At 46.5% G+C, this 25032-nt stretch overlaps 1 protein-coding gene and 33 non-coding genes across 37 annotated transcripts; 33 read left to right on the top strand and 1 right to left on the bottom strand.

Moving 5' to 3' along the window:
• The first annotated feature begins 977 nt into the window (after positions 1-977).
• On the top strand, positions 978-1049 carry trnap-ugg (transfer RNA proline (anticodon UGG)). The gene has a single exon. It is a non-coding gene; the product is annotated as a tRNA-Pro (tRNA).
• Positions 1050-1216: 167 nt separating this feature from the next.
• trnap-cgg (transfer RNA proline (anticodon CGG)) lies at positions 1217-1288 on the top strand. Its single transcript has one exon. It is a non-coding gene; the product is annotated as a tRNA-Pro (tRNA).
• Positions 1289-1761: 473 nt separating this feature from the next.
• trnap-ugg (transfer RNA proline (anticodon UGG)) lies at positions 1762-1833 on the top strand. The gene has a single exon. It is a non-coding gene; the product is annotated as a tRNA-Pro (tRNA).
• Positions 1834-2357: 524 nt separating this feature from the next.
• Positions 2358-2429, top strand: trnap-ugg (transfer RNA proline (anticodon UGG)). Its single transcript has one exon. It is a non-coding gene; the product is annotated as a tRNA-Pro (tRNA).
• A 168-nt stretch (positions 2430-2597) lies between these two features.
• Positions 2598-2669, top strand: trnap-cgg (transfer RNA proline (anticodon CGG)). The gene has a single exon. It is a non-coding gene; the product is annotated as a tRNA-Pro (tRNA).
• A 1069-nt stretch (positions 2670-3738) lies between these two features.
• Positions 3739-3810, top strand: trnap-ugg (transfer RNA proline (anticodon UGG)). The gene has a single exon. It is a non-coding gene; the product is annotated as a tRNA-Pro (tRNA).
• Positions 3811-3978: 168 nt separating this feature from the next.
• On the top strand, positions 3979-4050 carry trnap-cgg (transfer RNA proline (anticodon CGG)). The gene has a single exon. It is a non-coding gene; the product is annotated as a tRNA-Pro (tRNA).
• A 1069-nt stretch (positions 4051-5119) lies between these two features.
• trnap-ugg (transfer RNA proline (anticodon UGG)) lies at positions 5120-5191 on the top strand. The gene has a single exon. It is a non-coding gene; the product is annotated as a tRNA-Pro (tRNA).
• A 168-nt stretch (positions 5192-5359) lies between these two features.
• On the top strand, positions 5360-5431 carry trnap-cgg (transfer RNA proline (anticodon CGG)). Its single transcript has one exon. It is a non-coding gene; the product is annotated as a tRNA-Pro (tRNA).
• A 1069-nt stretch (positions 5432-6500) lies between these two features.
• Positions 6501-6572, top strand: trnap-ugg (transfer RNA proline (anticodon UGG)). The gene has a single exon. It is a non-coding gene; the product is annotated as a tRNA-Pro (tRNA).
• A 168-nt stretch (positions 6573-6740) lies between these two features.
• trnap-cgg (transfer RNA proline (anticodon CGG)) lies at positions 6741-6812 on the top strand. The gene has a single exon. It is a non-coding gene; the product is annotated as a tRNA-Pro (tRNA).
• Positions 6813-7881: 1069 nt separating this feature from the next.
• Positions 7882-7953, top strand: trnap-ugg (transfer RNA proline (anticodon UGG)). The gene has a single exon. It is a non-coding gene; the product is annotated as a tRNA-Pro (tRNA).
• Positions 7954-8120: 167 nt separating this feature from the next.
• Positions 8121-8192, top strand: trnap-cgg (transfer RNA proline (anticodon CGG)). The gene has a single exon. It is a non-coding gene; the product is annotated as a tRNA-Pro (tRNA).
• Positions 8193-8665: 473 nt separating this feature from the next.
• Positions 8666-8737, top strand: trnap-ugg (transfer RNA proline (anticodon UGG)). Its single transcript has one exon. It is a non-coding gene; the product is annotated as a tRNA-Pro (tRNA).
• A 524-nt stretch (positions 8738-9261) lies between these two features.
• On the top strand, positions 9262-9333 carry trnap-ugg (transfer RNA proline (anticodon UGG)). Its single transcript has one exon. It is a non-coding gene; the product is annotated as a tRNA-Pro (tRNA).
• A 168-nt stretch (positions 9334-9501) lies between these two features.
• trnap-cgg (transfer RNA proline (anticodon CGG)) lies at positions 9502-9573 on the top strand. The gene has a single exon. It is a non-coding gene; the product is annotated as a tRNA-Pro (tRNA).
• A 1069-nt stretch (positions 9574-10642) lies between these two features.
• trnap-ugg (transfer RNA proline (anticodon UGG)) lies at positions 10643-10714 on the top strand. The gene has a single exon. It is a non-coding gene; the product is annotated as a tRNA-Pro (tRNA).
• Positions 10715-10882: 168 nt separating this feature from the next.
• trnap-cgg (transfer RNA proline (anticodon CGG)) lies at positions 10883-10954 on the top strand. Its single transcript has one exon. It is a non-coding gene; the product is annotated as a tRNA-Pro (tRNA).
• Positions 10955-12023: 1069 nt separating this feature from the next.
• trnap-ugg (transfer RNA proline (anticodon UGG)) lies at positions 12024-12095 on the top strand. Its single transcript has one exon. It is a non-coding gene; the product is annotated as a tRNA-Pro (tRNA).
• Positions 12096-12263: 168 nt separating this feature from the next.
• Positions 12264-12335, top strand: trnap-cgg (transfer RNA proline (anticodon CGG)). The gene has a single exon. It is a non-coding gene; the product is annotated as a tRNA-Pro (tRNA).
• Positions 12336-12808: 473 nt separating this feature from the next.
• On the top strand, positions 12809-12880 carry trnap-ugg (transfer RNA proline (anticodon UGG)). Its single transcript has one exon. It is a non-coding gene; the product is annotated as a tRNA-Pro (tRNA).
• Positions 12881-13404: 524 nt separating this feature from the next.
• Positions 13405-13476, top strand: trnap-ugg (transfer RNA proline (anticodon UGG)). The gene has a single exon. It is a non-coding gene; the product is annotated as a tRNA-Pro (tRNA).
• A 168-nt stretch (positions 13477-13644) lies between these two features.
• Positions 13645-13716, top strand: trnap-cgg (transfer RNA proline (anticodon CGG)). Its single transcript has one exon. It is a non-coding gene; the product is annotated as a tRNA-Pro (tRNA).
• A 473-nt stretch (positions 13717-14189) lies between these two features.
• trnap-ugg (transfer RNA proline (anticodon UGG)) lies at positions 14190-14261 on the top strand. The gene has a single exon. It is a non-coding gene; the product is annotated as a tRNA-Pro (tRNA).
• Positions 14262-14785: 524 nt separating this feature from the next.
• On the top strand, positions 14786-14857 carry trnap-ugg (transfer RNA proline (anticodon UGG)). The gene has a single exon. It is a non-coding gene; the product is annotated as a tRNA-Pro (tRNA).
• Positions 14858-15025: 168 nt separating this feature from the next.
• On the top strand, positions 15026-15097 carry trnap-cgg (transfer RNA proline (anticodon CGG)). Its single transcript has one exon. It is a non-coding gene; the product is annotated as a tRNA-Pro (tRNA).
• A 473-nt stretch (positions 15098-15570) lies between these two features.
• trnap-ugg (transfer RNA proline (anticodon UGG)) lies at positions 15571-15642 on the top strand. The gene has a single exon. It is a non-coding gene; the product is annotated as a tRNA-Pro (tRNA).
• Positions 15643-16406: 764 nt separating this feature from the next.
• On the top strand, positions 16407-16478 carry trnap-cgg (transfer RNA proline (anticodon CGG)). The gene has a single exon. It is a non-coding gene; the product is annotated as a tRNA-Pro (tRNA).
• A 130-nt stretch (positions 16479-16608) lies between these two features.
• On the top strand, positions 16609-16680 carry trnap-ugg (transfer RNA proline (anticodon UGG)). Its single transcript has one exon. It is a non-coding gene; the product is annotated as a tRNA-Pro (tRNA).
• Positions 16681-17658: 978 nt separating this feature from the next.
• trnap-ugg (transfer RNA proline (anticodon UGG)) lies at positions 17659-17730 on the top strand. The gene has a single exon. It is a non-coding gene; the product is annotated as a tRNA-Pro (tRNA).
• A 937-nt stretch (positions 17731-18667) lies between these two features.
• Positions 18668-21011, bottom strand: LOC134011380 (putative nuclease HARBI1). Of its 4 annotated transcripts, XM_062450979.1 has the most exons (8): positions 20967-21011; positions 20838-20879; positions 20596-20769; positions 20481-20516; positions 19828-20382; positions 19643-19758; positions 19435-19546; positions 18668-19340 (listed from the first exon to the last, which is right to left on the bottom strand). In XM_062450979.1, the coding sequence occupies exons 5-8, from the start codon at positions 20297-20299 to the stop codon at positions 18970-18972; spliced, it is 1071 nt and encodes a 356-aa protein (XP_062306963.1). In that variant the 5' UTR covers positions 20300-20382; positions 20481-20516; positions 20596-20769; positions 20838-20879; positions 20967-21011; the 3' UTR covers positions 18668-18969. The 4 variants fall into 4 exon arrangements, 3 of the variants coding, with proteins under 3 accessions (XP_062306963.1, XP_062306964.1, XP_062306965.1); XR_009928416.1 differs by lacking the exon at positions 19643-19758; XM_062450980.1 differs by having other exon boundaries at positions 20481-20769.
• A 1676-nt stretch (positions 21012-22687) lies between these two features.
• On the top strand, positions 22688-22759 carry trnap-cgg (transfer RNA proline (anticodon CGG)). The gene has a single exon. It is a non-coding gene; the product is annotated as a tRNA-Pro (tRNA).
• Positions 22760-23127: 368 nt separating this feature from the next.
• On the top strand, positions 23128-23199 carry trnap-cgg (transfer RNA proline (anticodon CGG)). The gene has a single exon. It is a non-coding gene; the product is annotated as a tRNA-Pro (tRNA).
• Positions 23200-24763: 1564 nt separating this feature from the next.
• trnap-ugg (transfer RNA proline (anticodon UGG)) lies at positions 24764-24835 on the top strand. Its single transcript has one exon. It is a non-coding gene; the product is annotated as a tRNA-Pro (tRNA).
• Positions 24836-25032: the final 197 nt, after the last annotated feature.

The raw sequence follows: 25032 nt of genomic DNA, 5'->3' as shown, positions 1-25032 counted from the left end.
TTGTGACAACAAATCGATCAAAGCAGCAACCAGAACATGGCTCGTTGGTATTGTGGTATGATTCTCGCTTAGGGTGCAGGGAGCCTTTGTCTAAGCATGTTTTGTGACAACAAATCGATCAATCGAAGCAGCAACATGGCTTGTTGGTCTAGGGGTATGATTCTTGATTAGGGTGCGAGAGGTCCCGTGTTCAAATCCCGGACGAGACCATTACAATATGCTGTTGAAGGAGGTAACATGGCAAAGAGGGCTTCTGTTCTATTCCCAAATCAGTCCTTTACCCAACGTAGATCGGCGTGATTTGCTGCGGAAGTTTCTCCAGCTCTTTATGTCTAAGCATGTTTTGTGACAACAAATCAATCAAAGCAGCAACCAGAACATGGCTCGTTGGTCTAGGGGTATAATTCTCGCTGTGGGTGCGAGAGGTCCTGGGTTCAAATCCCGTACAAGCCCATTACAGTATGCTGTTGAAGGAGGTAACATGTCAAAGAGGGCTCCTGTTCTATTCCCAAGTCAGTCCTTTACCCAACGTAGATCGGCGTGATTTGCTGCGGAAGTTTCTCCAGCTCTTTATGTCTAAGCATGTTTTGTGACAACAAATCGATCAAAGCAGCAACCAGAACATGGCTCGTTGGTCTTGTGGTATGATTCTCGCTTAGGGTGCAGGGAGCCTTTGTCTAAGCATGTTTTGTGACAACAAATCGATCAATCGAAACAGCAACATGGCTCGTTGGTCTAGGGGTATGATTCTCGCTTTGGGTGAGAGAGGTCCTGGGTTCAAATCCCGGACGAGCCCATTACTTCTACAGCCCATTGCCGTAGAAGGAGGTAACCTGGCAAAGAGGGCTCCTGTTCTATTCCCAAATCAGTCCTTTACCCAACGTATATCGAGGTGATTTGCTGCAGAAGGTTCTCCAGCTCTTTTTGTCTACGCATTCTTTTTGACAACAAATCGATCAATGTAGCAACCAGAACATGGCTCGTTGGTCTAGGGGTATGATTCTCGCTTTGGGTGCGAGAGGTCCCGGGTTCAAATCCCGGACGAGCCCTTTACAGTATGTTGTTGAAAGAGGTAACCTGGCAAAGAGGGCTTCTGTTCTATTCCCAAATCAGTCCTTTACCCAACGGAGATCGGCGTGATTTGCTGCAGAAGTTACTCCAGCTCTTTTCGTCCAAGCATTCTTTGAAAAATCAATCCAAGCAGCAACCAGAACATGGCTCGTTGGTCTAGGGGTATGATTCTCGCTTCGGGTGCGAGAGGTCCCGGGTTCAAATCCCGGACGAGCCCTTTACAGTATGTTGTTGAAGGAGGTTACTTGGCGAAGAGATCGTCATGATTTGCTGCGGAAGTTTCTCCAGGTCTTTATGTCTAAGCATGTTTTGTGACAACAAATCGATCAAAGCAGCAACCAGAACATGGCTCGTTGGTCTTGTGGTATGATTCTCGCTTAGGGTGCAGGGAGCCTTTGTCTAAGCATGTTTTGTGACAACAAATCGATCAATCGAAGCAGCAACATGGCTTGTTGGTCTAGGGGTATGATTCTTGATTAGGGTGCGAGAGGTCCCGTGTTCAAATCCCGGACGAGACCATTACAATATGCTGTTGAAGGAGGTAACATGGCAAAGAGGGCTTCTGTTCTATTCCCAAATCAGTCCTTTACCCAACGTAGATCGGCGTGATTTGCTGCGGAAGTTTCTCCAGCTCTTTATGTCTAAGCATGTTTTGTGACAACAAATCAATCAAAGCAGCAACCAGAACATGGCTCGTTGGTCTAGGGGTATGATTCTCGCTTTGGGTGCGAGAGGTCCTGGGTTCAAATCCCGGACGAGCCCATTACAGTATGCTGTTGAAGGAGGTAACATGTCAAAGAGGGCTCCTGTTCTATTCCCAAGTCAGTCCTTTACCCAACGTAGATCGGCGTGATTTGCTGCGGAAGTTTCTCCAGCTCTTTATGTCTAAGCATGTTTTGTGACAACAAATCGATCAAAGCAGCAACCAGAACATGGCTCGTTGGTCTTGTGGTATGATTCTCGCTTAGGGTGCAGGGAGCCTTTGTCTAAGCATGTTTTGTGACAACAAATCGATCAATCGAAGCAGCAACATGGCTCGTTGGTCTAGGGGTATGATTCTTGCTTTGGGTGAGAGAGGTCCTGGGTTCAAATCCCGGACGAGCCCATTACTTCTACAGCCCATTGCCGTAGAAGGAGGTAACCTGGAAAAGAGGGCTCCTGTTCTATTCCCAAATCAGTCCTTTACCCAACGTATATCGAGGTGATTTGCTGCAGAAGGTTCTCCAGCTCTTTTTGTCTACGCATTCTTTTTGACAACAAATCGATCAATGTAGCAACCAGAACATGGCTCGTTGGTCTAGGGGTATGATTCTCGCTTTGGGTGCGAGAGGTCCCGGGTTCAAATCCCGGACGAGCCCTTTACAGTATGTTGTTGAAAGAGGTAACCTGGCAAAGAGGGCTTCTGTTCTATTCCCAAATCAGTCCTTTACCCAACGGAGATCGGCGTGATTTGCTGCAGAAGTTACTCCAGCTCTTTTCGTCCAAGCATTCTTTGAAAAAATCAATCCAAGCAGCAACCAGAACATGGCTCGTTGGTCTAGGGGTATGATTCTCGCTTCGGGTGCGAGAGGTCCCGGGTTCAAATCCCGGACGAACCCTTTACAGTATGTTGTTGAAGGAGGTTACTTGGCGAAGAGATCGGCATGATTTGCTGCGGAAGTTTCTCCAGGTCTTTATGTCTAAGCATGTTTTGTGACAACAAATCGATCAAAGCAGCAACCAGAACATGGCTCGTTGGTATTGTGGTATGATTCTCGCTTAGGGTGCAGGGAGCCTTTGTCTAAGCATGTTTTGTGACAACAAATCGATCAATCGAAGCAGCAACATGGCTTGTTGGTCTAGGGGTATGATTCTTGATTAGGGTGCGAGAGGTCCCGTGTTCAAATCCCGGACGAGACCATTACAATATGCTGTTGAAGGAGGTAACATGGCAAAGAGGGCTTCTGTTCTATTCCCAAATCAGTCCTTTACCCAACGTAGATCGGCGTGATTTGCTGCGGAAGTTTCTCCAGCTCTTTATGTCTAAGCATGTTTTGTGACAACAAATCAATCAAAGCAGCAACCAGAACATGGCTCGTTGGTCTAGGGGTATAATTCTCGCTGTGGGTGCGAGAGGTCCTGGGTTCAAATCCCGTACAAGCCCATTACAGTATGCTGTTGAAGGAGGTAACATGTCAAAGAGGGCTCCTGTTCTATTCCCAAGTCAGTCCTTTACCCAACGTAGATCGGCGTGATTTGCTGCGGAAGTTTCTCCAGCTCTTTATGTCTAAGCATGTTTTGTGACAACAAATCGATCAAAGCAGCAACCAGAACATGGCTCGTTGGTCTTGTGGTATGATTCTCGCTTAGGGTGCAGGGAGCCTTTGTCTAAGCATGTTTTGTGACAACAAATCGATCAATCGAAACAGCAACATGGCTCGTTGGTCTAGGGGTATGATTCTCGCTTTGGGTGAGAGAGGTCCTGGGTTCAAATCCCGGACGAGCCCATTACTTCTACAGCCCATTGCCGTAGAAGGAGGTAACCTGGCAAAGAGGGCTCCTGTTCTATTCCCAAATCAGTCCTTTACCCAACGTATATCGAGGTGATTTGCTGCAGAAGGTTCTCCAGCTCTTTTTGTCTACGCATTCTTTTTGACAACAAATCGATCAATGTAGCAACCAGAACATGGCTCGTTGGTCTAGGGGTATGATTCTCGCTTTGGGTGCGAGAGGTCCCGGGTTCAAATCCCGGACGAGCCCTTTACAGTATGTTGTTGAAAGAGGTAACCTGGCAAAGAGGGCTTCTGTTATATTCCCAAATCAGTCCTTTACCCAACGGAGATCGGCGTGATTTGCTGCAGAAGTTACTCCAGCTCTTTTCGTCCAAGCATTCTTTGAAAAAATCAATCCAAGCAGCAACCAGAACATGGCTCGTTGGTCTAGGGGTATGATTCTCGCTTCGGGTGCGAGAGGTCCCGGGTTCAAATCCCGGACGAGCCCTTTACAGTATGTTGTTGAAGGAGGTTACTTGGCGAAGAGATCGGCATGATTTGCTGCGGAAGTTTCTCCAGGTCTTTATGTCTAAGCATGTTTTGTGACAACAAATCGATCAAAGCAGCAACCAGAACATGGCTCGTTGGTATTGTGGTATGATTCTCGCTTAGGGTGCAGGGAGCCTTTGTCTAAGCATGTTTTGTGACAACAAATCGATCAATCGAAGCAGCAACATGGCTTGTTGGTCTAGGGGTATGATTCTTGATTAGGGTGCGAGAGGTCCCGTGTTCAAATCCCGGACGAGACCATTACAATATGCTGTTGAAGGAGGTAACATGGCAAAGAGGGCTTCTGTTCTATTCCCAAATCAGTCCTTTACCCAACGTAGATCGGCGTGATTTGCTGCGGAAGTTTCTCCAGCTCTTTATGTCTAAGCATGTTTTGTGACAACAAATCAATCAAAGCAGCAACCAGAACATGGCTCGTTGGTCTAGGGGTATGATTCTCGCTTTGGGTGCGAGAGGTCCTGGGTTCAAATCCCGTACGAGCCCATTACAGTATGCTGTTGAAGGAGGTAACATGTCAAAGAGGGCTCCTGTTCTATTCCCAAGTCAGTCCTTTACCCAACGTAGATCGGCGTGATTTGCTGCGGAAGTTTCTCCAGCTCTTTATGTCTAAGCATGTTTTGTGACAACAAATCGATCAAAGCAGCAACCAGAACATGGCTCGTTGGTCTTGTGGTATTATTCTCGCTTAGGGTGCAGGGAGCCTTTGTCTAAGCATGTTTTGTGACAACAAATCGATCAATCGAAGCAGCAACATGGCTCGTTGGTCTAGGGGTATGATTCTCGCTTTGGGTGAGAGAGGTCCTGGGTTCAAATCCCGGACGAGCCTATTACTTCTACAGCCCATTGCCGTAGAAGGAGGTAACCTGGCAAAGAGGGCTCCTGTTCTATTCCCAAATCAGTCCTTTACCCAACGTATATCGAGGTGATTTGCTGCAGAAGGTTCTCCAGCTCTTTTTGTCTACGCATTCTTTTTGACAACAAATCGATCAATGTAGCAACCAGAACATGGCTCGTTGGTCTAGGGGTATGATTCTCGCTTTGGGTGCGAGAGGTCCCGGGTTCAAATCCCGGACGAGCCCTTTACAGTATGTTGTTGAAAGAGGTAACCTGGCAAAGAGGGCTTCTGTTCTATTCCCAAATCAGTCCTTTACCCAACGGAGATCGGCGTGATTTGCTGCAGAAGTTACTCCAGCTCTTTTCGTCCAAGCATTCTTTGAAAAAATCAATCCAAGCAGCAACCAGAACATGGCTCGTTGGTCTAGGGGTATGATTCTCGCTTCGGGTGCGAGAGGTCCCGGGTTCAAATCCCGGACGAGCCCTTTACAGTATGTTGTTGAAGGAGGTTACTTGGCGAAGAGATCGTCATGATTTGCTGCGGAAGTTTCTCCAGGTCTTTATGTCTAAGCATGTTTTGTGACAACAAATCGATCAAAGCAGCAACCAGAACATGGCTCGTTGGTATTGTGGTATGATTCTCGCTTAGGGTGCAGGGAGCCTTTGTCTAAGCATGTTTTGTGACAACAAATCGATCAATCGAAGCAGCAACATGGCTTGTTGGTCTAGGGGTATGATTCTTGATTAGGGTGCGAGAGGTCCCGTGTTCAAATCCCGGACGAGACCATTACAATATGCTGTTGAAGGAGGTAACATGGCAAAGAGGGCTTCTGTTCTATTCCCAAATCAGTCCTTTACCCAACGTAGATCGGCGTGATTTGCTGCGGAAGTTTCTCCAGCTCTTTATGTCTAAGCATGTTTTGTGACAACAAATCAATCAAAGCAGCAACCAGAACATGGCTCGTTGGTCTAGGGGTATGATTCTCGCTTTGGGTGCGAGAGGTCCTGGGTTCAAATCCCGTACGAGCCCATTACAGTATGCTGTTGAAGGAGGTAACATGTCAAAGAGGGCTCCTGTTCTATTCCCAAGTCAGTCCTTTACCCAACGTAGATCGGCGTGATTTGCTGCGGAAGTTTCTCCAGCTCTTTATGTCTAAGCATGTTTTGTGACAACAAATCGATCAAAGCAGCAACCAGAACATGGCTCGTTGGTCTTGTGGTATGATTCTCGCTTAGGGTGCAGGGAGCCTTTGTCTAAGCATGTTTTGTGACAACAAATCGATCAATCGAAGCAGCAACATGGCTCGTTGGTCTAGGGGTATGATTCTCGCTTTGGGTGAGAGAGGTCCTGGGTTCAAATCCCGGACGAGCCTATTACTTCTACAGCCCATTGCCGTAGAAGGAGGTAACCTGGCAAAGAGGGCTCCTGTTCTATTCCCAAATCAGTCCTTTACCCAACGTATATCGAGGTGATTTGCTGCAGAAGGTTCTCCAGCTCTTTTTGTCTACGCATTCTTTTTGACAACAAATCGATCAATGTAGCAACCAGAACATGGCTCGTTGGTCTAGGGGTATGATTCTCGCTTTGGGTGCGAGAGGTCCCGGGTTCAAATCCCGGACGAGCCCTTTACAGTATGTTGTTGAAAGAGGTAACCTGGCAAAGAGGGCTTCTGTTCTATTCCCAAATCAGTCCTTTACCCAACGGAGATCGGCGTGATTTGCTGCAGAAGTTACTCCAGCTCTTTTCGTCCAAGCATTCTTTGAAAAAATCAATCCAAGCAGCAACCAGAACATGGCTCGTTGGTCTAGGGGTATGATTCTCGCTTCGGGTGCGAGAGGTCCCGGGTTCAAATCCCGGACGAGCCCTTTACAGTATGTTGTTGAAGGAGGTTACTTGGCGAAGAGATCGGCATGATTTGCTGCGGAAGTTTCTCCAGGTCTTTATGTCTAAGCATGTTTTGTGACAACAAATCGATCAAAGCAGCAACCAGAACATGGCTCGTTGGTATTGTGGTATGATTCTCGCTTAGGGTGCAGGGAGCCTTTGTCTAAGCATGTTTTGTGACAACAAATCGATCAATCGAAGCAGCAACATGGCTTGTTGGTCTAGGGGTATGATTCTTGATTAGGGTGCGAGAGGTCCCGTGTTCAAATCCCGGACGAGACCATTACAATATGCTGTTGAAGGAGGTAACATGGCAAAGAGGGCTTCTGTTCTATTCCCAAATCAGTCCTTTACCCAACGTAGATCGGCGTGATTTGCTGCGGAAGTTTCTCCAGCTCTTTATGTCTAAGCATGTTTTGTGACAACAAATCAATCAAAGCAGCAACCAGAACATGGCTCGTTGGTCTAGGGGTATAATTCTCGCTGTGGGTGCGAGAGGTCCTGGGTTCAAATCCCGTACAAGCCCATTACAGTATGCTGTTGAAGGAGGTAACATGTCAAAGAGGGCTCCTGTTCTATTCCCAAGTCAGTCCTTTACCCAACGTAGATCGGCGTGATTTGCTGCGGAAGTTTCTCCAGCTCTTTATGTCTAAGCATGTTTTGTGACAACAAATCGATCAAAGCAGCAACCAGAACATGGCTCGTTGGTCTTGTGGTATGATTCTCGCTTAGGGTGCAGGGAGCCTTTGTCTAAGCATGTTTTGTGACAACAAATCGATCAATCGAAACAGCAACATGGCTCGTTGGTCTAGGGGTATGATTCTCGCTTTGGGTGAGAGAGGTCCTGGGTTCAAATCCCGGACGAGCCCATTACTTCTACAGCCCATTGCCGTAGAAGGAGGTAACCTGGCAAAGAGGGCTCCTGTTCTATTCCCAAATCAGTCCTTTACCCAACGTATATCGAGGTGATTTGCTGCAGAAGGTTCTCCAGCTCTTTTTGTCTACGCATTCTTTTTGACAACAAATCGATCAATGTAGCAACCAGAACATGGCTCGTTGGTCTAGGGGTATGATTCTCGCTTTGGGTGCGAGAGGTCCCGGGTTCAAATCCCGGACGAGCCCTTTACAGTATGTTGTTGAAAGAGGTAACCTGGCAAAGAGGGCTTCTGTTCTATTCCCAAATCAGTCCTTTACCCAACGGAGATCGGCGTGATTTGCTGCAGAAGTTACTCCAGCTCTTTTCGTCCAAGCATTCTTTGAAAAATCAATCCAAGCAGCAACCAGAACATGGCTCGTTGGTCTAGGGGTATGATTCTCGCTTCGGGTGCGAGAGGTCCCGGGTTCAAATCCCGGACGAGCCCTTTACAGTATGTTGTTGAAGGAGGTTACTTGGCGAAGAGATCGTCATGATTTGCTGCGGAAGTTTCTCCAGGTCTTTATGTCTAAGCATGTTTTGTGACAACAAATCGATCAAAGCAGCAACCAGAACATGGCTCGTTGGTCTTGTGGTATGATTCTCGCTTAGGGTGCAGGGAGCCTTTGTCTAAGCATGTTTTGTGACAACAAATCGATCAATCGAAGCAGCAACATGGCTTGTTGGTCTAGGGGTATGATTCTTGATTAGGGTGCGAGAGGTCCCGTGTTCAAATCCCGGACGAGACCATTACAATATGCTGTTGAAGGAGGTAACATGGCAAAGAGGGCTTCTGTTCTATTCCCAAATCAGTCCTTTACCCAACGTAGATCGGCGTGATTTGCTGCGGAAGTTTCTCCAGCTCTTTATGTCTAAGCATGTTTTGTGACAACAAATCAATCAAAGCAGCAACCAGAACATGGCTCGTTGGTCTAGGGGTATGATTCTCGCTTTGGGTGCGAGAGGTCCTGGGTTCAAATCCCGGACGAGCCCATTACAGTATGCTGTTGAAGGAGGTAACATGTCAAAGAGGGCTCCTGTTCTATTCCCAAGTCAGTCCTTTACCCAACGTAGATCGGCGTGATTTGCTGCGGAAGTTTCTCCAGCTCTTTATGTCTAAGCATGTTTTGTGACAACAAATCGATCAAAGCAGCAACCAGAACATGGCTCGTTGGTCTTGTGGTATGATTCTCGCTTAGGGTGCAGGGAGCCTTTGTCTAAGCATGTTTTGTGACAACAAATCGATCAATCGAAGCAGCAACATGGCTCGTTGGTCTAGGGGTATGATTCTTGCTTTGGGTGAGAGAGGTCCTGGGTTCAAATCCCGGACGAGCCCATTACTTCTACAGCCCATTGCCGTAGAAGGAGGTAACCTGGCAAAGAGGGCTCCTGTTCTATTCCCAAATCAGTCCTTTACCCAACGTATATCGAGGTGATTTGCTGCAGAAGGTTCTCCAGCTCTTTTTGTCTACGAATTCTTTTTGACAACAAATCGATCAATGTAGCAACCAGAACATGGCTCGTTGGTCTAGGGGTATGATTCTCGCTTTGGGTGCGAGAGGTCCCGGGTTCAAATCCCGGACGAGCCCTTTACAGTATGTTGTTGAAAGAGGTAACCTGGCAAAGAGGGCTTCTGTTCTATTCCCAAATCAGTCCTTTACCCAACGGAGATCGGCGTGATTTGCTGCAGAAGTTACTCCAGCTCTTTTCGTCCAAGCATTCTTTGAAAAAATCAATCCAAGCAGCAACCAGAACATGGCTCGTTGGTCTAGGGGTATGATTCTCGCTTCGGGTGCGAGAGGTCCCGGGTTCAAATCCCGGACGAGCCCTTTACAGTATGTTGTTGAAGGAGGTTACTTGGCGAAGAGATCGGCATGATTTGCTGCGGAAGTTTCTCCAGGTCTTTATGTCTAAGCATGTTTTGTGACAACAAATCGATCAAAGCAGCAACCAGAACATGGCTCGTTGGTATTGTGGTATGATTCTCGCTTAGGGTGCAGGGAGCCTTTGTCTAAGCATGTTTTGTGACAACAAATCGATCAATCGAAGCAGCAACATGGCTTGTTGGTCTAGGGGTATGATTCTTGATTAGGGTGCGAGAGGTCCCGTGTTCAAATCCCGGACGAGACCATTACAATATGCTGTTGAAGGAGGTAACATGGCAAAGAGGGCTTCTGTTCTATTCCCAAATCAGTCCTTTACCCAACGTAGATCGGCGTGATTTGCTGCGGAAGTTTCTCCAGCTCTTTATGTCTAAGCATGTTTTGTGACAACAAATCAATCAAAGCAGCAACCAGAACATGGCTCGTTGGTCTAGGGGTATAATTCTCGCTGTGGGTGCGAGAGGTCCTGGGTTCAAATCCCGTACAAGCCCATTACAGTATGCTGTTGAAGGAGGTAACATGTCAAAGAGGGCTCCTGTTCTATTCCCAAGTCAGTCCTTTACCCAACGTAGATCGGCGTGATTTGCTGCGGAAGTTTCTCCAGCTCTTTATGTCTAAGCATGTTTTGTGACAACAAATCGATCAAAGCAGCAACCAGAACATGGCTCGTTGGTCTTGTGGTATGATTCTCGCTTAGGGTGCAGGGAGCCTTTGTCTAAGCATGTTTTGTGACAACAAATCGATCGATCGAAACAGCAACATGGCTCGTTGGTCTAGGGGTATGATTCTCGCTTTGGGTGAGAGAGGTCCTGGGTTCAAATCCCGGACGAGCCCATTACTTCTACAGCCCATTGCCGTAGAAGGAGGTAACCTGGCAAAGAGGGCTCCTGTTCTATTCCCAAATCAGTCCTTTACCCAACGTATATCGAGGTGATTTGCTGCAGAAGGTTCTCCAGCTCTTTTTGTCTACGCATTCTTTTTGACAACAAATCGATCAATGTAGCAACCAGAACATGGCTCGTTGGTCTAGGGGTATGATTCTCGCTTTGGGTGCGAGAGGTCCCGGGTTCAAATCCCGGACGAGCCCTTTACAGTATGTTGTTGAAAGAGGTAACCTGGCAAAGAGGGCTTCTGTTCTATTCCCAAATCAGTCCTTTACCCAACGGAGATCGGCGTGATTTGCTGCAGAAGTTACTCCAGCTCTTTTCGTCCAAGCATTCTTTGAAAAAATCAATCCAAGCAGCAACCAGAACATGGCTCGTTGGTCTAGGGGTATGATTCTCGCTTCGGGTGCGAGAGGTCCCGGGTTCAAATCCCGGACGAGCCCTTTACAGTATGTTGTTGAAGGAGGTTACTTGGCGAAGAGATCGGCATGATTTGCTGCGGAAGTTTCTCCAGGTCTTTATGTCTAAGCATGTTTTGTGACAACAAATCGATCAAAGCAGCAACCAGAACATGGCTCGTTGGTATTGTGGTATGATTCTCGCTTAGGGTGCAGGGAGCCTTTGTCTAAGCATGTTTTGTGACAACAAATCGATCAATCGAAGCAGCAACATGGCTTGTTGGTCTAGGGGTATGATTCTTGATTAGGGTGCGAGAGGTCCCGTGTTCAAATCCCGGACGAGACCATTACAATATGCTGTTGAAGGAGGTAACATGGCAAAGAGGGCTTCTGTTCTATTCCCAAATCAGTCCTTTACCCAACGTAGATCGGCGTGATTTGCTGCGGAAGTTTCTCCAGCTCTTTATGTCTAAGCATGTTTTGTGACAACAAATCAATCAAAGCAGCAACCAGAACATGGCTCGTTGGTCTAGGGGTATGATTCTCGCTTTGGGTGCGAGAGGTCCTGGGTTCAAATCCCGTACGAGCCCATTACAGTATGCTGTTGAAGGAGGTAACATGTCAAAGAGGGCTCCTGTTCTATTCCCAAGTCAGTCCTTTACCCAACGTAGATCGGCGTGATTTGCTGCGGAAGTTTCTCCAGCTCTTTATGTCTAAGCATGTTTTGTGACAACAAATCGATCAAAGCAGCAACCAGAACATGGCTCGTTGGTCTTGTGGTATGATTCTCGCTTAGGGTGCAGGGAGCCTTTGTTTAAGCATGTTTTGTGACAACAAATCGATCAATCAAAGCAGCAACATGGCTCGTTGGTCTAGGGGTATGATTCTCGCTTTGGGTGAGAGAGGTCCTGGGTTCAAATCCCGGACGAGCCTATTACTTCTACAGCCCATTGCCGTAGAAGGAGGTAACCTGGCAAAGAGGGCTCCTGTTCTATTCCCAAATCAGTCCTTTACCCAACGTATATCGAGGTGATTTGCTGCAGAAGGTTCTCCAGCTCTTTTTGTCTACGCATTCTTTTTGACAACAAATCGATCAATGTAGCAACCAGAACATGGCTCGTTGGTCTAGGGGTATGATTCTCGCTTTGGGTGCGAGAGGTCCCGGGTTCAAATCCCGGACGAGCCCTTTACAGTATGTTGTTGAAAGAGGTAACCTGGCAAAGAGGGCTTCTGTTCTATTCCCAAATCAGTCCTTTACCCAACGGAGATCGGCGTGATTTGCTGCAGAAGTTACTCCAGCTCTTTTCGTCCAAGCATTCTTTGAAAAAATCAATCCAAGCAGCAACCAGAACATGGCTCGTTGGTCTAGGGGTATGATTCTCGCTTCGGGTGCGAGAGGTCCCGGGTTCAAATCCCGGACGAGCCCTTTACAGTATGTTGTTGAAGGAGGTTACTTGGCGAAGAGATCGTCATGATTTGCTGCGGAAGTTTCTCCAGGTCTTTATGTCTAAGCATGTTTTGTGACAACAAATCGATCAAAGCAGCAACCAGAACATGGCTCGTTGGTATTGTGGTATGATTCTCGCTTAGGGTGCAGGGAGCCTTTGTCTAAGCATGTTTTGTGACAACAAATCGATCAATCGAAGCAGCAACATGGCTTGTTGGTCTAGGGGTATGATTCTTGATTAGGGTGCGAGAGGTCCCGTGTTCAAATCCCGGACGAGACCATTACAATATGCTGTTGAAGGAGGTAACATGGCAAAGAGGGCTTCTGTTCTATTCCCAAATCAGTCCTTTACCCAACGTAGATCGGCGTGATTTGCTGCGGAAGTTTCTCCAGCTCTTTATGTCTAAGCATGTTTTGTGACAACAAATCAATCAAAGCAGCAACCAGAACATGGCTCGTTGGTCTAGGGGTATGATTCTCGCTTTGGGTGCGAGAGGTCCAGGGTTCAAATCCCGGACGAGCCCATTACAGTATGCTGTTGAAGGAGGTAACATGTCAAAGAGGGCTCCTGTTCTATTCCCAAGTCAGTCCTTTACCCAACGTAGATCGGCGTGATTTGCTGCGGAAGTTTCTCCAGCTCTTTATGTCTAAGCATGTTTTGTGACAACAAATCGATCAAAGCAGCAACCAGAACATGGCTCGTTGGTCTTGTGGTATGATTCTCGCTTAGGGTGCAGGGAGCCTTTGTCTAAGCATGTTTTGTGACAACAAATCGATCAATCGAAGCAGCAACATGGCTCGTTGGTCTAGGGGTATGATTCTCGCTTTGGGTGAGAGAGGTCCTGGGTTCAAATCCCGGACGAGCCTATTACTTCTACAGCCCATTGCCGTAGAAGGAGGTAACCTGGCAAAGAGGGCTCCTGTTCTATTCCCAAATCAGTCCTTTACCCAACGTATATCGAGGTGATTTGCTGCAGAAGGTTCTCCAGCTCTTTTTGTCTACGCATTCTTTTTGACAACAAATCGATCAATGTAGCAACCAGAACATGGCTCGTTGGTCTAGGGGTATGATTCTCGCTTTGGGTGCGAGAGGTCCCGGGTTCAAATCCCGGACGAGCCCTTTACAGTATGTTGTTGAAAGAGGTAACCTGGCAAAGAGGGCTTCTGTTCTATTCCCAAATCAGTCCTTTACCCAACGGAGATCGGCGTGATTTGCTGCAGAAGTTACTCCAGCTCTTTTCGTCCAAGCATTCTTTGAAAAAATCAATCCAAGCAGCAACCAGAACATGGCTCGTTGGTCTAGGGGTATGATTCTCGCTTCGGGTGCGAGAGGTCCCGGGTTCAAATCCCGGACGAGCCCTTTACAGTATGTTGTTGAAGGAGGTTACTTGGCGAAGAGATCGGCATGATTTGCTGCGGAAGTTTCTCCAGGTCTTTATGTCTAAGCATGTTTTGTGACAACAAATCGATCAAAGCAGCAACCAGAACATGGCTCGTTGGTATTGTGGTATGATTCTCGCTTAGGGTGCAGGGAGCCTTTGTCTAAGCATGTTTTGTGACAACAAATCGATCAATCGAAGCAGCAACATGGCTTGTTGGTCTAGGGGTATGATTCTTGATTAGGGTGCGAGAGGTCCCGTGTTCAAATCCCGGACGAGACCATTACAATATGCTGTTGAAGGAGGTAACATGGCAAAGAGGGCTTCTGTTCTATTCCCAAATCAGTCCTTTACCCAACGTAGATCGGCGTGATTTGCTGCGGAAGTTTCTCCAGCTCTTTATGTCTAAGCATGTTTTGTGACAACAAATCAATCAAAGCAGCAACCAGAACATGGCTCGTTGGTCTAGGGGTATGATTCTCGCTTTGGGTGCGAGAGGTCCTGGGTTCAAATCCCGGACGAGCCCATTACAGTATGCTGTTGAAGGAGGTAACATGTCAAAGAGGGCTCCTGTTCTATTCCCAAGTCAGTCCTTTACCCAACGTAGATCGGCGTGATTTGCTGCGGAAGTTTCTCCAGCTCTTTATGTCTAAGCATGTTTTGTGACAACAAATCGATCAAAGCAGCAACCAGAACATGGCTCGTTGGTCTTGTGGTATGATTCTCGCTTAGTGTGCAGGGAGCCTTTGTCTAAGCATGTTTTGTGACAACAAATCGATCAATCGAAACAGCAACATGGCTCGTTGGTCTAGGGGTATGATTCTCGCTTTGGGTGAGAGAGGTCCTGGGTTCAAATCCCGGACGAGCCCATTACTTCTACAGCCCATTGCCGTAGAAGGAGGTAACCTGGCAAAGAGGGCTCCTGTTCTATTCCCAAATCAGTCCTTTACCCAACGTATATCGAGGTGATTTGCTGCAGAAGGTTCTCCAGCTCTTTTTGTCTACGCATTCTTTTTGACAACAAATCGATCAATGTAGCAACCAGAACATGGCTCGTTGGTCTAGGGGTATGATTCTCGCTTTGGGTGCGAGAGGTCCCGGGTTCAAATCCCGGACGAGCCCTTTACAGTATGTTGTTGAAAGAGGTAACCTGGCAAAGAGGGCTTCTGTTCTATTCCCAAATCAGTCCTTTACCCAACGGAGATCGGCGTGATTTGCTGCAGAAGTTACTCCAGCTCTTTTCGTCCAAGCATTCTTTGAAAAAATCAATCCAAGCAGCAACCAGAACATGGCTCGTTGGTCTAGGGGTATGATTCTCGCTTCGGGTGCGAGAGGTCCCGGGTTCAAATCCCGGACGAGCCCTTTACAGTATGTTGTTGAAGGAGGTTACTTGGCGAAGAGATCGGCATGATTTGCTGCGGAAGTTTCTCCAGGTCTTTATGTCTAAGCATGTTTTATGACAACAAATCGATCAAAGCAGCAACCAGAACATGGCTCGTTGGTATTGTGGTATGATTCTCGCTTAGGGTGCAGGGAGCCTTTGTCTAAGCATGTTTTGTGACAACAAATCGATCAATCGAAGCAGCAACATGGCTTGTTGGTCTAGGGGTATGATTCTTGATTAGGGTGCGAGAGGTCCCGTGTTCAAATCCCGGACGAGACCATTACAATATGCTGTTGAAGGAGGTAACATGGCAAAGAAGGCTTCTGTTCTATTCCCAAATCAGTCCTTTACCCAACGTAGATCGGCGTGATTTGCTGCGGAAGTTTCTCCAGCTCTTTATGTCTAAGCATGTTTTGTGACAACAAATCAATCAAAGCAGCAACCAGAACATGGCTCGTTGGTCTAGGGGTATGATTCTCGCTTTGGGTGCGAGAGGTCCTGGGTTCAAATCCCGGACGAGCCCATTACAGTATGCTGTTGAAGGAGGTAACATGTCAAAGAGGGCTCCTGTTCTATTCCCAAGTCAGTCCTTTACCCAACGTAGATCGGCGTGATTTGCTGCGGAAGTTTCTCCAGCTCTTTATGTCTAAGCATGTTTTGTGACAACAAATCGATCAAAGCAGCAACCAGAACATGGCTCGTTGGTCTTGTGGTATGATTCTCGCTTAGGGTGCAGGGAGCCTTTGTCTAAGCATGTTTTGTGACAACAAATCGATCAATCGAAGCAGCAACATGGCTCGTTGGTCTAGGGGTATGATTCTCGCTTTGGGTGAGAGAGGTCCTGGGTTCAAATCCCGGACGAGCCCATTACTTCTACAGCCCATTGCAGTAGAAGGAGGTAACCTGGCAAAGAGGGCTCCTGTTCTATTCCCAAATCAGTCCTTTACCCAACGTATATCGAGGTGATTTGCTGCAGAAGGTTCTCCAGCTCTTTTTGTCTACGCATTCTTTTTGACAACAAATCGATCAATGTAGCAACCAGAACATGGCTCGTTGGTCTAGGGGTATGATTCTCGCTTTGGGTGCGAGAGGTCCCGGGTTCAAAGCCCGGACAAGCCCTTTACAGTATGTTGTTGAAAGAGGTAACCTGGCAAAGAGGGCTTCTGTTCTATTCCCAAATCAGTCCTTTACCCAACGGAGATCGGCGTGATTTGCTGCAGAAGTTACTCCAGCTCTTTTCGTCCAAGCATTCTTTGAAAAAATCAATCCAAGCAGCAACCAGAACATGGCTCGTTGGTCTAGGGGTATGATTCTCGCTTCGGGTGCGAGAGGTCCCGGGTTCAAATCCCGGACGAGCCCTTTACAGTATGTTGTTGAAGGAGGTTACTTGGCGAAGAGATCGGCATGATTTGCTGCGGAAGTTTCTCCAGCTCTTTATGTCTAAGCATGTTTTGTGACAACAAATCAATCAAAGCAGCAACCAGAACATGGCTCGTTGGTCTAGGGGTATGATTCTCGCTTTGGGTGCGAGAGGTCCTGGGTTCAAATCCCGGACGAGCCCATTACAGTATGTTGTTGAAGGAGGTAACATGTCAAAGAGGGCTCCTGTTCTATTCCCAAGTCAGTCCTTTACCCAACGTAGATCGGCGTGATTTGCTGCGGAAGTTTCTCCAGCTCTTTATGTCTAAGCATGTTTTGTGACAACAAATCAATCAAAGCAGCAACCAGAACATGGCTCGTTGGTCTCGTGGTATGATTCTCGCTGAGGGTGCAGGGAGCCTTTGTTTAAGCATGTTTTGTGACAACAAATCGATCAATCGAAGCAGCAACTAGAACATGGCTCGTTGGTCAAGGGGTATGATTCTCGCTTAGGGTGCAGGGAGCCTTTGTCTAAGCATGTTTTGTGACAACAAATCGATCAATCGAAGCAGCAGATGGAACATGGCGCGTTGGTCTAGGGGTATGATTCTAGCTTAGGGTGCGAGAGGTCCTGGGTTCAAATCCCGGACGAGCCCATTACAGTATGCTGTTGAAGGAGGTAACGTGGCAAAGAGGGCTCCTGTTCTATTCCCAAATCAGTCCTTTACCCAACGTAGATCGGCGTGATTTGCTGCGGAAGTTTCTCCAGCTCTTTATGTCTAAGCATGTTTTGTGACAACAAATCGATCAAAGCAGCAACAAGAACATGGCTCGTTGGTCTCGTGGTATGATTCTCGCTTAGGGTGCAGGGAGCCTTTGTTTAAGCATGTTTTGTGACAACAAATCGATCAATCGAAGCAGCAACATGGCTCGTTGGTCTAGGGGTATGATTCTCGCTTTGGGTGAGAGAGGTCCTGGGTTCAAATCCCGGACGAGCCCATTACTTCTACAGCCCATTGCCGTAGAAGGAGGTAACCTGGCAAAGAGGGCTCCTGTTCTATTCCCAAATCAGTCCTTTACCCAACGTATATTGAGGTGATTTGCTGCAGAAGGTTCTCCAGCTCTTTTTGTCTACGCATTCTTTTTGACAACAAATCGATCAAAGTAGCAACCAGAACATGGCTCGTTGGTCTAGGGGTATGATTCTTGCTTTGGGTGCGAGAGGTCCTGGGTTCAAATCCCGGACGAGCCCATCACAGTATGCTGTTGAAGGAGGTAACATGGCAAAGAGGGCTCCTGTTCTATTCCCAAATCAGTCCTTTACCCAACGTAGATCGGCGTGATTCGCTGCGGAAGTTTCTCCAGGGGCCTGTTGCACAAAACTAGGATAAGGGATTAAGCCAGGATATCTTGGTGATCCTGGCTCAATTGATCCGTAATCCGGTTGCACTAAAGATGGATAGGGGGCAGGAGGATATGTTATGGTATAAATTACCATGGAGATTTATTCTGTGGAGCTAGCCTGCTCCAGACCAGGCTAAATTCCAGGATCTATTTAATCTCATCCCTAATGTCAGTCAGCAGTCACCACAAATGGAAACCAATAGTTATTTCACTGCTCACTATACATTGTTATCACATATAACTAGACCCACTGTCATTATTTAAACGTTTGTGATCATTAATTTCAATGATTTTGGATAAAAAATGATTTTTAGATGATGTTGCTATCATTAGATAATTTACAGTTTCCCATAGACTATAAGGCTATATATAAAATGATAGAATATTAGGGCCACAGAGGGGAAAAAAACACAAGTCATAATATTGTAACCAGTTGTTTTAAAGGAGGACAGTTGTTAAAATGACAGATGTGGGGCATTTCGTGAAATTGTACTTCAGTATGGTTTCATAAACAAAGACATGCTGATGTGCCAGAATATTAAGTATCACATTGTCATAAGTATCAAAACTGTAAAAACAATATGTAGCTTTTCTGCAGAAAGAACCAGCCTCATAAATTTATGACTTTATCCTTTTTCTTCAGTGTGGCCCTAGTACTCTGTCATATAAACAAATACACATTCCATATGAATATAAAAACACTGTGTAACATTATGTTCCTTTATTGAATAAGGACAAAACAAAGCAGGTAAACCATCAGCTCCTTTAGAAACTGAAGTCACAGTGACTCTACAAGATGGAAAGCACAGAATCCAAGCATATTATACAAAATGATACATACACATTCAAAGGTCTGTATATAACACACCCTGCATGTCTGCACACTAAAATAAATGCAGGACAAATCCATACACATCAACTGAACAGACAAATGAATGGATGCAGTAGCCTCCCTGCAGCCTTGTATTACACACAGTATACCGCACAAACATCATAAGAGGCCAAATTCGTAAAAAAACGAACCCAAAAAAACCCAAATTCCTCTGCCACCGCAGGACATATTTAACCAAAATTGAAAGCACACATACTAACTAAAATAATTCAACACATATTGGTCCCTCAGCAGCCGACCACTGTCGTCATCAGGGAAGATTGCCGGATTGTCCCAGTCCATGGCTGGTGGCACTCTGGGGGCCCTCTCCTTCCTCAGGCAGGCCACATTGTGGAGGACAGCACAAGCCACAGTAATATCACATGCCCTAACAGGGCTGACCCTTAATTTGTGAAGGCAGTGAAAGCGTGCCTTCAGGAGGCCAAAGGTCATTTCAACTCTGGCCCTGGTCCTGGCATGGGCATGGTTGTAGGCCTGCTGTGCTTCCTGGGGGTCTGTGAAAGGTGTCAGGAGAAAAGGCTGGCAGCCATACCCCCTGTCTCCCAGCAACACACCAGAGAATTCACCTGTCAACACAAAATCTCATCATTACTACCTCATAAACACAGTGATATTCTTGACACAGCCATGATGGTTATAAATAGGGGTTGTGTGGCTTACCTTGTGATAGGCACTGATAGATTTCAGAGGCCCGAAAGATTCTGGAGTCATGGACTGAGCCAGGCCATTTTGCCACAACATTGCTGATCACACAGTCAGCATTGCAGACCATCTGAAATCATAAGATGAGGAATATTACACCAATCAATGCACATCACTGGCAATGCAGAGTGTTCGTCAATGGACAATATCAAAAAGTTATGTTCACCTGAACATTAATGCTGTGAAAGGATTTCCTATTCACAAAATCGGCCTCATGGGCACCTGAGGGGGCTTTTATCCTTATGTGTGTGCAGTCCACTGCACCAATGACATTGGGGAAACCTGTCACACAAAGTAATGAGTATCCTACTATGTGTTAACAGTTGTCCTGTAATTTGTAGATCCTCTTACCTGCAATCCTATAGAACTCCTCTTTGATGTCACAGAGTCTTCTGTGGCCAGGGAAGGAGATGAAGACATCTGCTAATGCTTTGATAGCCAGACACACACTCCTTATTGTGCGGCAAATTGTGGCCTTGTTCAGCTGTTCTGCATCCCCCACTGAGTACAGGAAGGCTCCACTAGCAAAAAAGCGCAAGGCCACACAAACCATTTGCTCCACACTCAGTGCATGGCTCCGTGCAGTGCGGTGCTTAATCCTGGGACCCAGTAGTCTGCATAGATACCTGATGCCATCTGCAGAAAACCTGTATCTTTCATATAGATGGTCATCAGGGAAGGCCAGTGGGTCCAACCGGTCCCTGAAGACCCTTTCTCGCCTGAAGGCTCTCCTCAGCACAAGTGCTTCTTCATCCACCACATCTCGCACGAATGGGCATGCCATTGTCAGAGCAGAAAGGAACACACAATTTTGGGCCTTCATATAGGCTAGTGGCCACACCTGGTGCTGGGGGGGTGGGCAAAAGAGGGCGATGCCTTATAACGATGACTTGGTTGTACTGATTGCTGGGAAAATAAAAAAAACCTTAGAAAGATGCCACCGTCCTGTGTGCTCACAATAAGAGCTCATATGTCATGGCTCACTTGACTTTACGAGAATATACCTAATTTTTATTTTCAGCTGTGTCATCTTCTTGGAGCTGGGGGAGGAAAGAAAAATAATGATTAATACATTTGTGTTACAGTTAGCATACAGTGTACATTGAAGGCATATCTCACCTCCCTCTCAAGTTTTTTTATTTCAAGGTCCAGTTTCCTAATTGTCCTCTTTTTTATTTCGGACTCCAGTGCAAGATTTTCCATCTTTTTCTTCTTGTACTGAATGTCTATGTCTGCCAGTTCTATTTGGCGCCGGAGGTGGTTGCCATACAACTTTCTGATAGCTTGTGAGCTCTGTGAACACAATACAATTAGCGCAGCTGGAATTTGGCAGGATGTGGTGTCCTTTTATTAATACGCACTATGTTGCCAGGCTGGTTTTCCCACTGTATAGCATCTGGGTCCTGTAAAAGAAATTAGATTTTTTGATTTTGATGAGGACTCCTCACCATTGTAGAGTAAATAGTACTTTCACAGTCTTAACATGATACCTCATGCCTTCTGGAATCCAGAGAGATGGTCTCCTCCTCATCATCTTCTCCATCATGTGCTGTTGCTGCTGCACTGGGGCCTTCACCCTATCACATTTAATCGGATTCATATTGAAGCTAGTAGACAAGACATGCCAGGCCTACAGTATGCCTTTGATGGAGTACTCACTGGATCAGCATCGTCTGGTGCTTGTGCTGGTGGCTCTAACAGGAACACAGTGCTGCCAGACACTGCAAGGCAATAGGTAAACCAAAGTCAGACAGTCCAAATTGATTCAATATGAATGTGGTTGTATCCCATGTAGAGATGGAAGGACATACCTTGAATGAAGCGGGTGGCATCTTGGGAGGAACCTATGCTCGTCTCTTTCCCCCCAGGGATCCCCTCTAAGACGGGCCTGCCTTTATTTAGCTCCAAGGCCATGTCCTCTGCTGGGGTAAGGTCAGCCTTTGGTGACCCACCACCCGTGCCTTGTCTGTGGGTATTCTTTTTCACTGCTAAAACAGTACAGACAATGTGTGAGCAGGCACCTTCTGGGTACAATATATGCTTGTGCTTTGTTAAATATTAGTCAGGGACCATACCATTCTGCAGAATGTTCTTGTATTTGATTTTGACCTGCTGCCATGTCCGTTTTGGCCCGTTCATGTTTAATCTACACACACACACACACATTTAATGGAGTCACACTGCAAAAAATTACTTGGTATTTTTGTCTTGTTTTCAGTAAAAATATCAAAAAATTTATCATAGCTTTATACAGTGTGATGGAGTTACTTTACACAATTTCACTCATATCTGCAGTGCATTTCAATTAAAAATTTAACCGTTTCATAATTACAGTACAACTGCATTTTTGGAGATGTTAAATTAAATATTTGAATTGTAATTGTGATGTTTCAGCGGAGCGGTGAGTGTGTAATTGTGCACTACTTACGCATTCAGGCGGTCTGCAATACTTTGCCACGCTTTTTCTCTTTGCTTTATCACTGTGGCGGTGTTGCCTTTCTTCTTAATTATATCTTTTACCTCCTCGTATGCCTCCATGAGGATTTGTGCTTCCGACGGGGAAAAGTACGCGGCTCTAGTTGCCATGGTAAATCAGTTAATCTGTGATCTGTGGCGGGGTCTATTTGAGTGAGCCGTGAGCGCGCACCTATCCAGGATTGGTTTCACCTGGCTTAATGAATCCGTGTCTGCTCATCCTGGCTTGGTCTTTGTGCAACCAATTAAGCCTGGACGCACATGTTTTGGCTTCATTGAGCTCAGCTGAGTCATTTATCCCGGATGTCTTAATTCTACTTTTGTGCAACAGGCCCCAGGTCTTTATGTCTAAGCATGTTTTGTGACAACAAATCGATCAAAGCAGCAACCAGAACATGGCTCGTTGGTCTTGTGGTATGATTCTCGCTTAGGGTGCAGGGAGCCTTTGTCTAAGCATGTTTTGTGACAACAAATCGATCAATCGAAGCAGCAACATGGCTTGTTGGTCTAGGGGTATGATTCTTGAATAGGGTGCGAGAGGTCCAGTGTTCAAATCCCGGACGAGACCATTACAATATGCTGTTGAAGGAGGTAACATGGCAAAGAGGGCTTCTGTTCTATTCCCAAATCAGTCCTTTACCCAACGGAGATCGGCGTGATTTGCTGCAGAAGTTACTCCAGCTCTTTTCGTCCAAGCATTCTTTGAACAAATCAATCAAAGCAGCAACCAGAACATGGCTCGTTGGTGTAGGGGTATGATTCTCGCTTCGGGTGCGAAAGGTCCCGGGTTCAAATCCCGGACGAGCCCTTTACAGTATGTTGTTGAAGGAGGTTACTTGGCGAAGAGATCGGCGTGATTTGCTGCAGAAGTTTCTCCAGGTCTTTATGTCTAAGCATGTTTTGTGACAACAAATCGATCAATCGAAGCAGCAACATGGCTTGTTGGTCTAGGGGTATGATTCTTGAATAGGGTGCGAGAGGTCCAGTGTTCAAATCCCGGACGAGACCATTACAATATGCTGTTGAAGGAGGTAACATGGCAAAGAGGGCTTCTGTTCTATTCCCAAATCAGTCCTTTACCCAACGGAGATCGGCGTGATTTGCTGCAGAAGTTACTCCAGCTCTTTTCGTCCAAGCATTCTTTGAACAAATCAATCAAAGCAGCAACCAGAACATGGCTCGTTGGTGTAGGGGTATGATTCTCGCTTCGGGTGCGAAAGGTCCCGGGTTCAAATCCCGGACGAGCCCTTTACAGTATGTTGTTGAAGGAGGTTACTTGGCGAAGAGATCGGCGTGATTTGCTGCAGAAGTTTCTCCAGGTCTTTATGTCTAAGCATGTTTTGTGACAACAAATCGATCAATCGAAGCAGCAACATGGCTTGTTGGTCTAGGGGTATGATTCTTGATTAGGGTGCGAGAGGTCCCGTGTTCAAATCCCGGACGAGACCATTACAATATGCTGTTGAAGGAGGTAACATGGCAAAGAAGGCTCCTGTTCTATTCCCAAATCAGTCCTTTACCCAACGTATATCGGGGTGATTTGCTGCAGAAGTTTCTCTAGCTCTTTTTGTCTACGCATTCTTTGTGAACACAAATCGATCAAAGCAGCAACCAGAACATGGATCGTTGGTCTAGGGGTATGATTCTCGCTTTGGGTGAGAGAGGTCCTGGGTTCAAATCCCGGACCAGCCCATTACTTCTACAGCCCATTGCCGTAGAAGGAGGTAACCTGGCAAAGAGGGCTCCTGTTCTATTCCCAAATCAGTCCTTTACCCAACGTATATCGAGGTGATTTGCTGCGGAAGTTTCTCCAGCTCTTTATGTCTAAGCATGTTTTGTGACAACAAATCGATCAAAGCAGCAACCAGAACATGGCTCGTTGGTATTGTGGTATGATTCTCGCTTAGGGTGCAGGGAGCCTTTGTCTAAGCATGTTTTGTGACAACAAATCGATCAATCGAAGCAGCAACATGGCTTGTTGGTCTAGGGGTATGATTCTTGATTAGGGTGCGAGAGGTCCCGTGTTCAAATCCCGGACGAGACCATTACAATATGCTGTTGAAGGAGGTAACATGGCAAAGAGGGCTTCTGTTCTATTCCCAAATCAGTCCTTTACCCAACGTAGATCGGCGTGATTTGCTGCGGAAGTTTCTCCAGCTCTTTATGTCTAAGCATGTTTTGTGACAACAAATCAATCAAAGCAGCAACCAGAACATGGCTCGTTGGTCTAGGGGTATGATTCTCGCTTTGGGTGCGAGAGGTCCTGGGTTCAAATCCCGGACCAGCCCATTACAGTATGCTGTTGAAGGAGGTAACATGTCAAAGAGGGCTCCTGTTCTATTCCCAAGTCAGTCCTTTACCCAACGTAGATCGGTGTGATTTGCTGCGGAAGTTTCTCCAGCTCTTTATGTCTAAGCATGTTTTGTGACAACAAATCGATCAAAGCAGCAACCAGAACATGGCTCGTTGGTCTTGTGGTATGATTCTCGCTTAGGGTGCAGGGAGCCTTTGTCTAAGCATGTTTTGTGACAACAAATCGATCAATCGAAGCAGCAACATGGCTCGTTGGTCTAGGGGTATGATTCTCGCTTTGGGTGAGAGAGGTCCTGGGTTCAAATCCCGGACGAGCCCATTACTTCTACAGCCCATTGCCGTAGAAGGAGGTAACCTGGCAAAGAGGGCTCCTGTTCTATTCCCAAATCAGTCCTTTACCCAACGTATATCAAGGTGATTTGCTGCAGAAGGTTCTCCAGCTCTTTTTGTCTACGCATTCTTTTTGACAACAAATCGATCAAAGTAGCAACCAGAACATGGCTCGTTGGTCTAGGGGTATGATTCTTGCTTTGGGTGCGAGAGGTCCTGGGTTCAAATCCCGGACGAGCCCATCACAGTATGCTGTTGAAGGAGGTAACATGGCAAAGAGGGCTCCTGTTCTATTGCAGGGAGCCTTTGTCTAAGCATGTTTTGTGACAACAAATCGATCAATCGAAGCAGCAACATGGCTTGTTGGCCCAGGGATCCCCTCTAAGACGGGCCTGCCTTTATTTAGCTCCAAGGCCATGTCCTCTGCTGGGGTAAGGT

Source organism: Osmerus eperlanus, chromosome 24 (genome assembly GCF_963692335.1).
Source record: "Osmerus eperlanus chromosome 24, fOsmEpe2.1, whole genome shotgun sequence".
Lineage (NCBI taxonomy): Eukaryota > Metazoa > Chordata > Actinopteri > Osmeriformes > Osmeridae > Osmerus > Osmerus eperlanus.
The sequence above is the reverse complement of the archived record's forward strand: the minus strand, read 5'-3'. Positions and strand labels throughout refer to the sequence as shown.

Coding starts and splice junctions, on each gene's coding strand:
- LOC134011380 (XM_062450981.1), bottom strand. CDS start 20,299: ATGAAGGCCCAAAATTGTGTGTTCCTTTCTGCTCTGACAATGGCATGC. Junction 19,547..19,642: donor TTCACAGCATTAATGTTCAG/GTGAACATAACT, acceptor TTATGATTTCAG/ATGGTCTGCAATGCTGACTG. Junction 19,341..19,434: donor CTATCAGTGCCTATCACAAG/GTAAGCCACACA, acceptor TTGTGTTGACAG/GTGAATTCTCTGGTGTGTTG.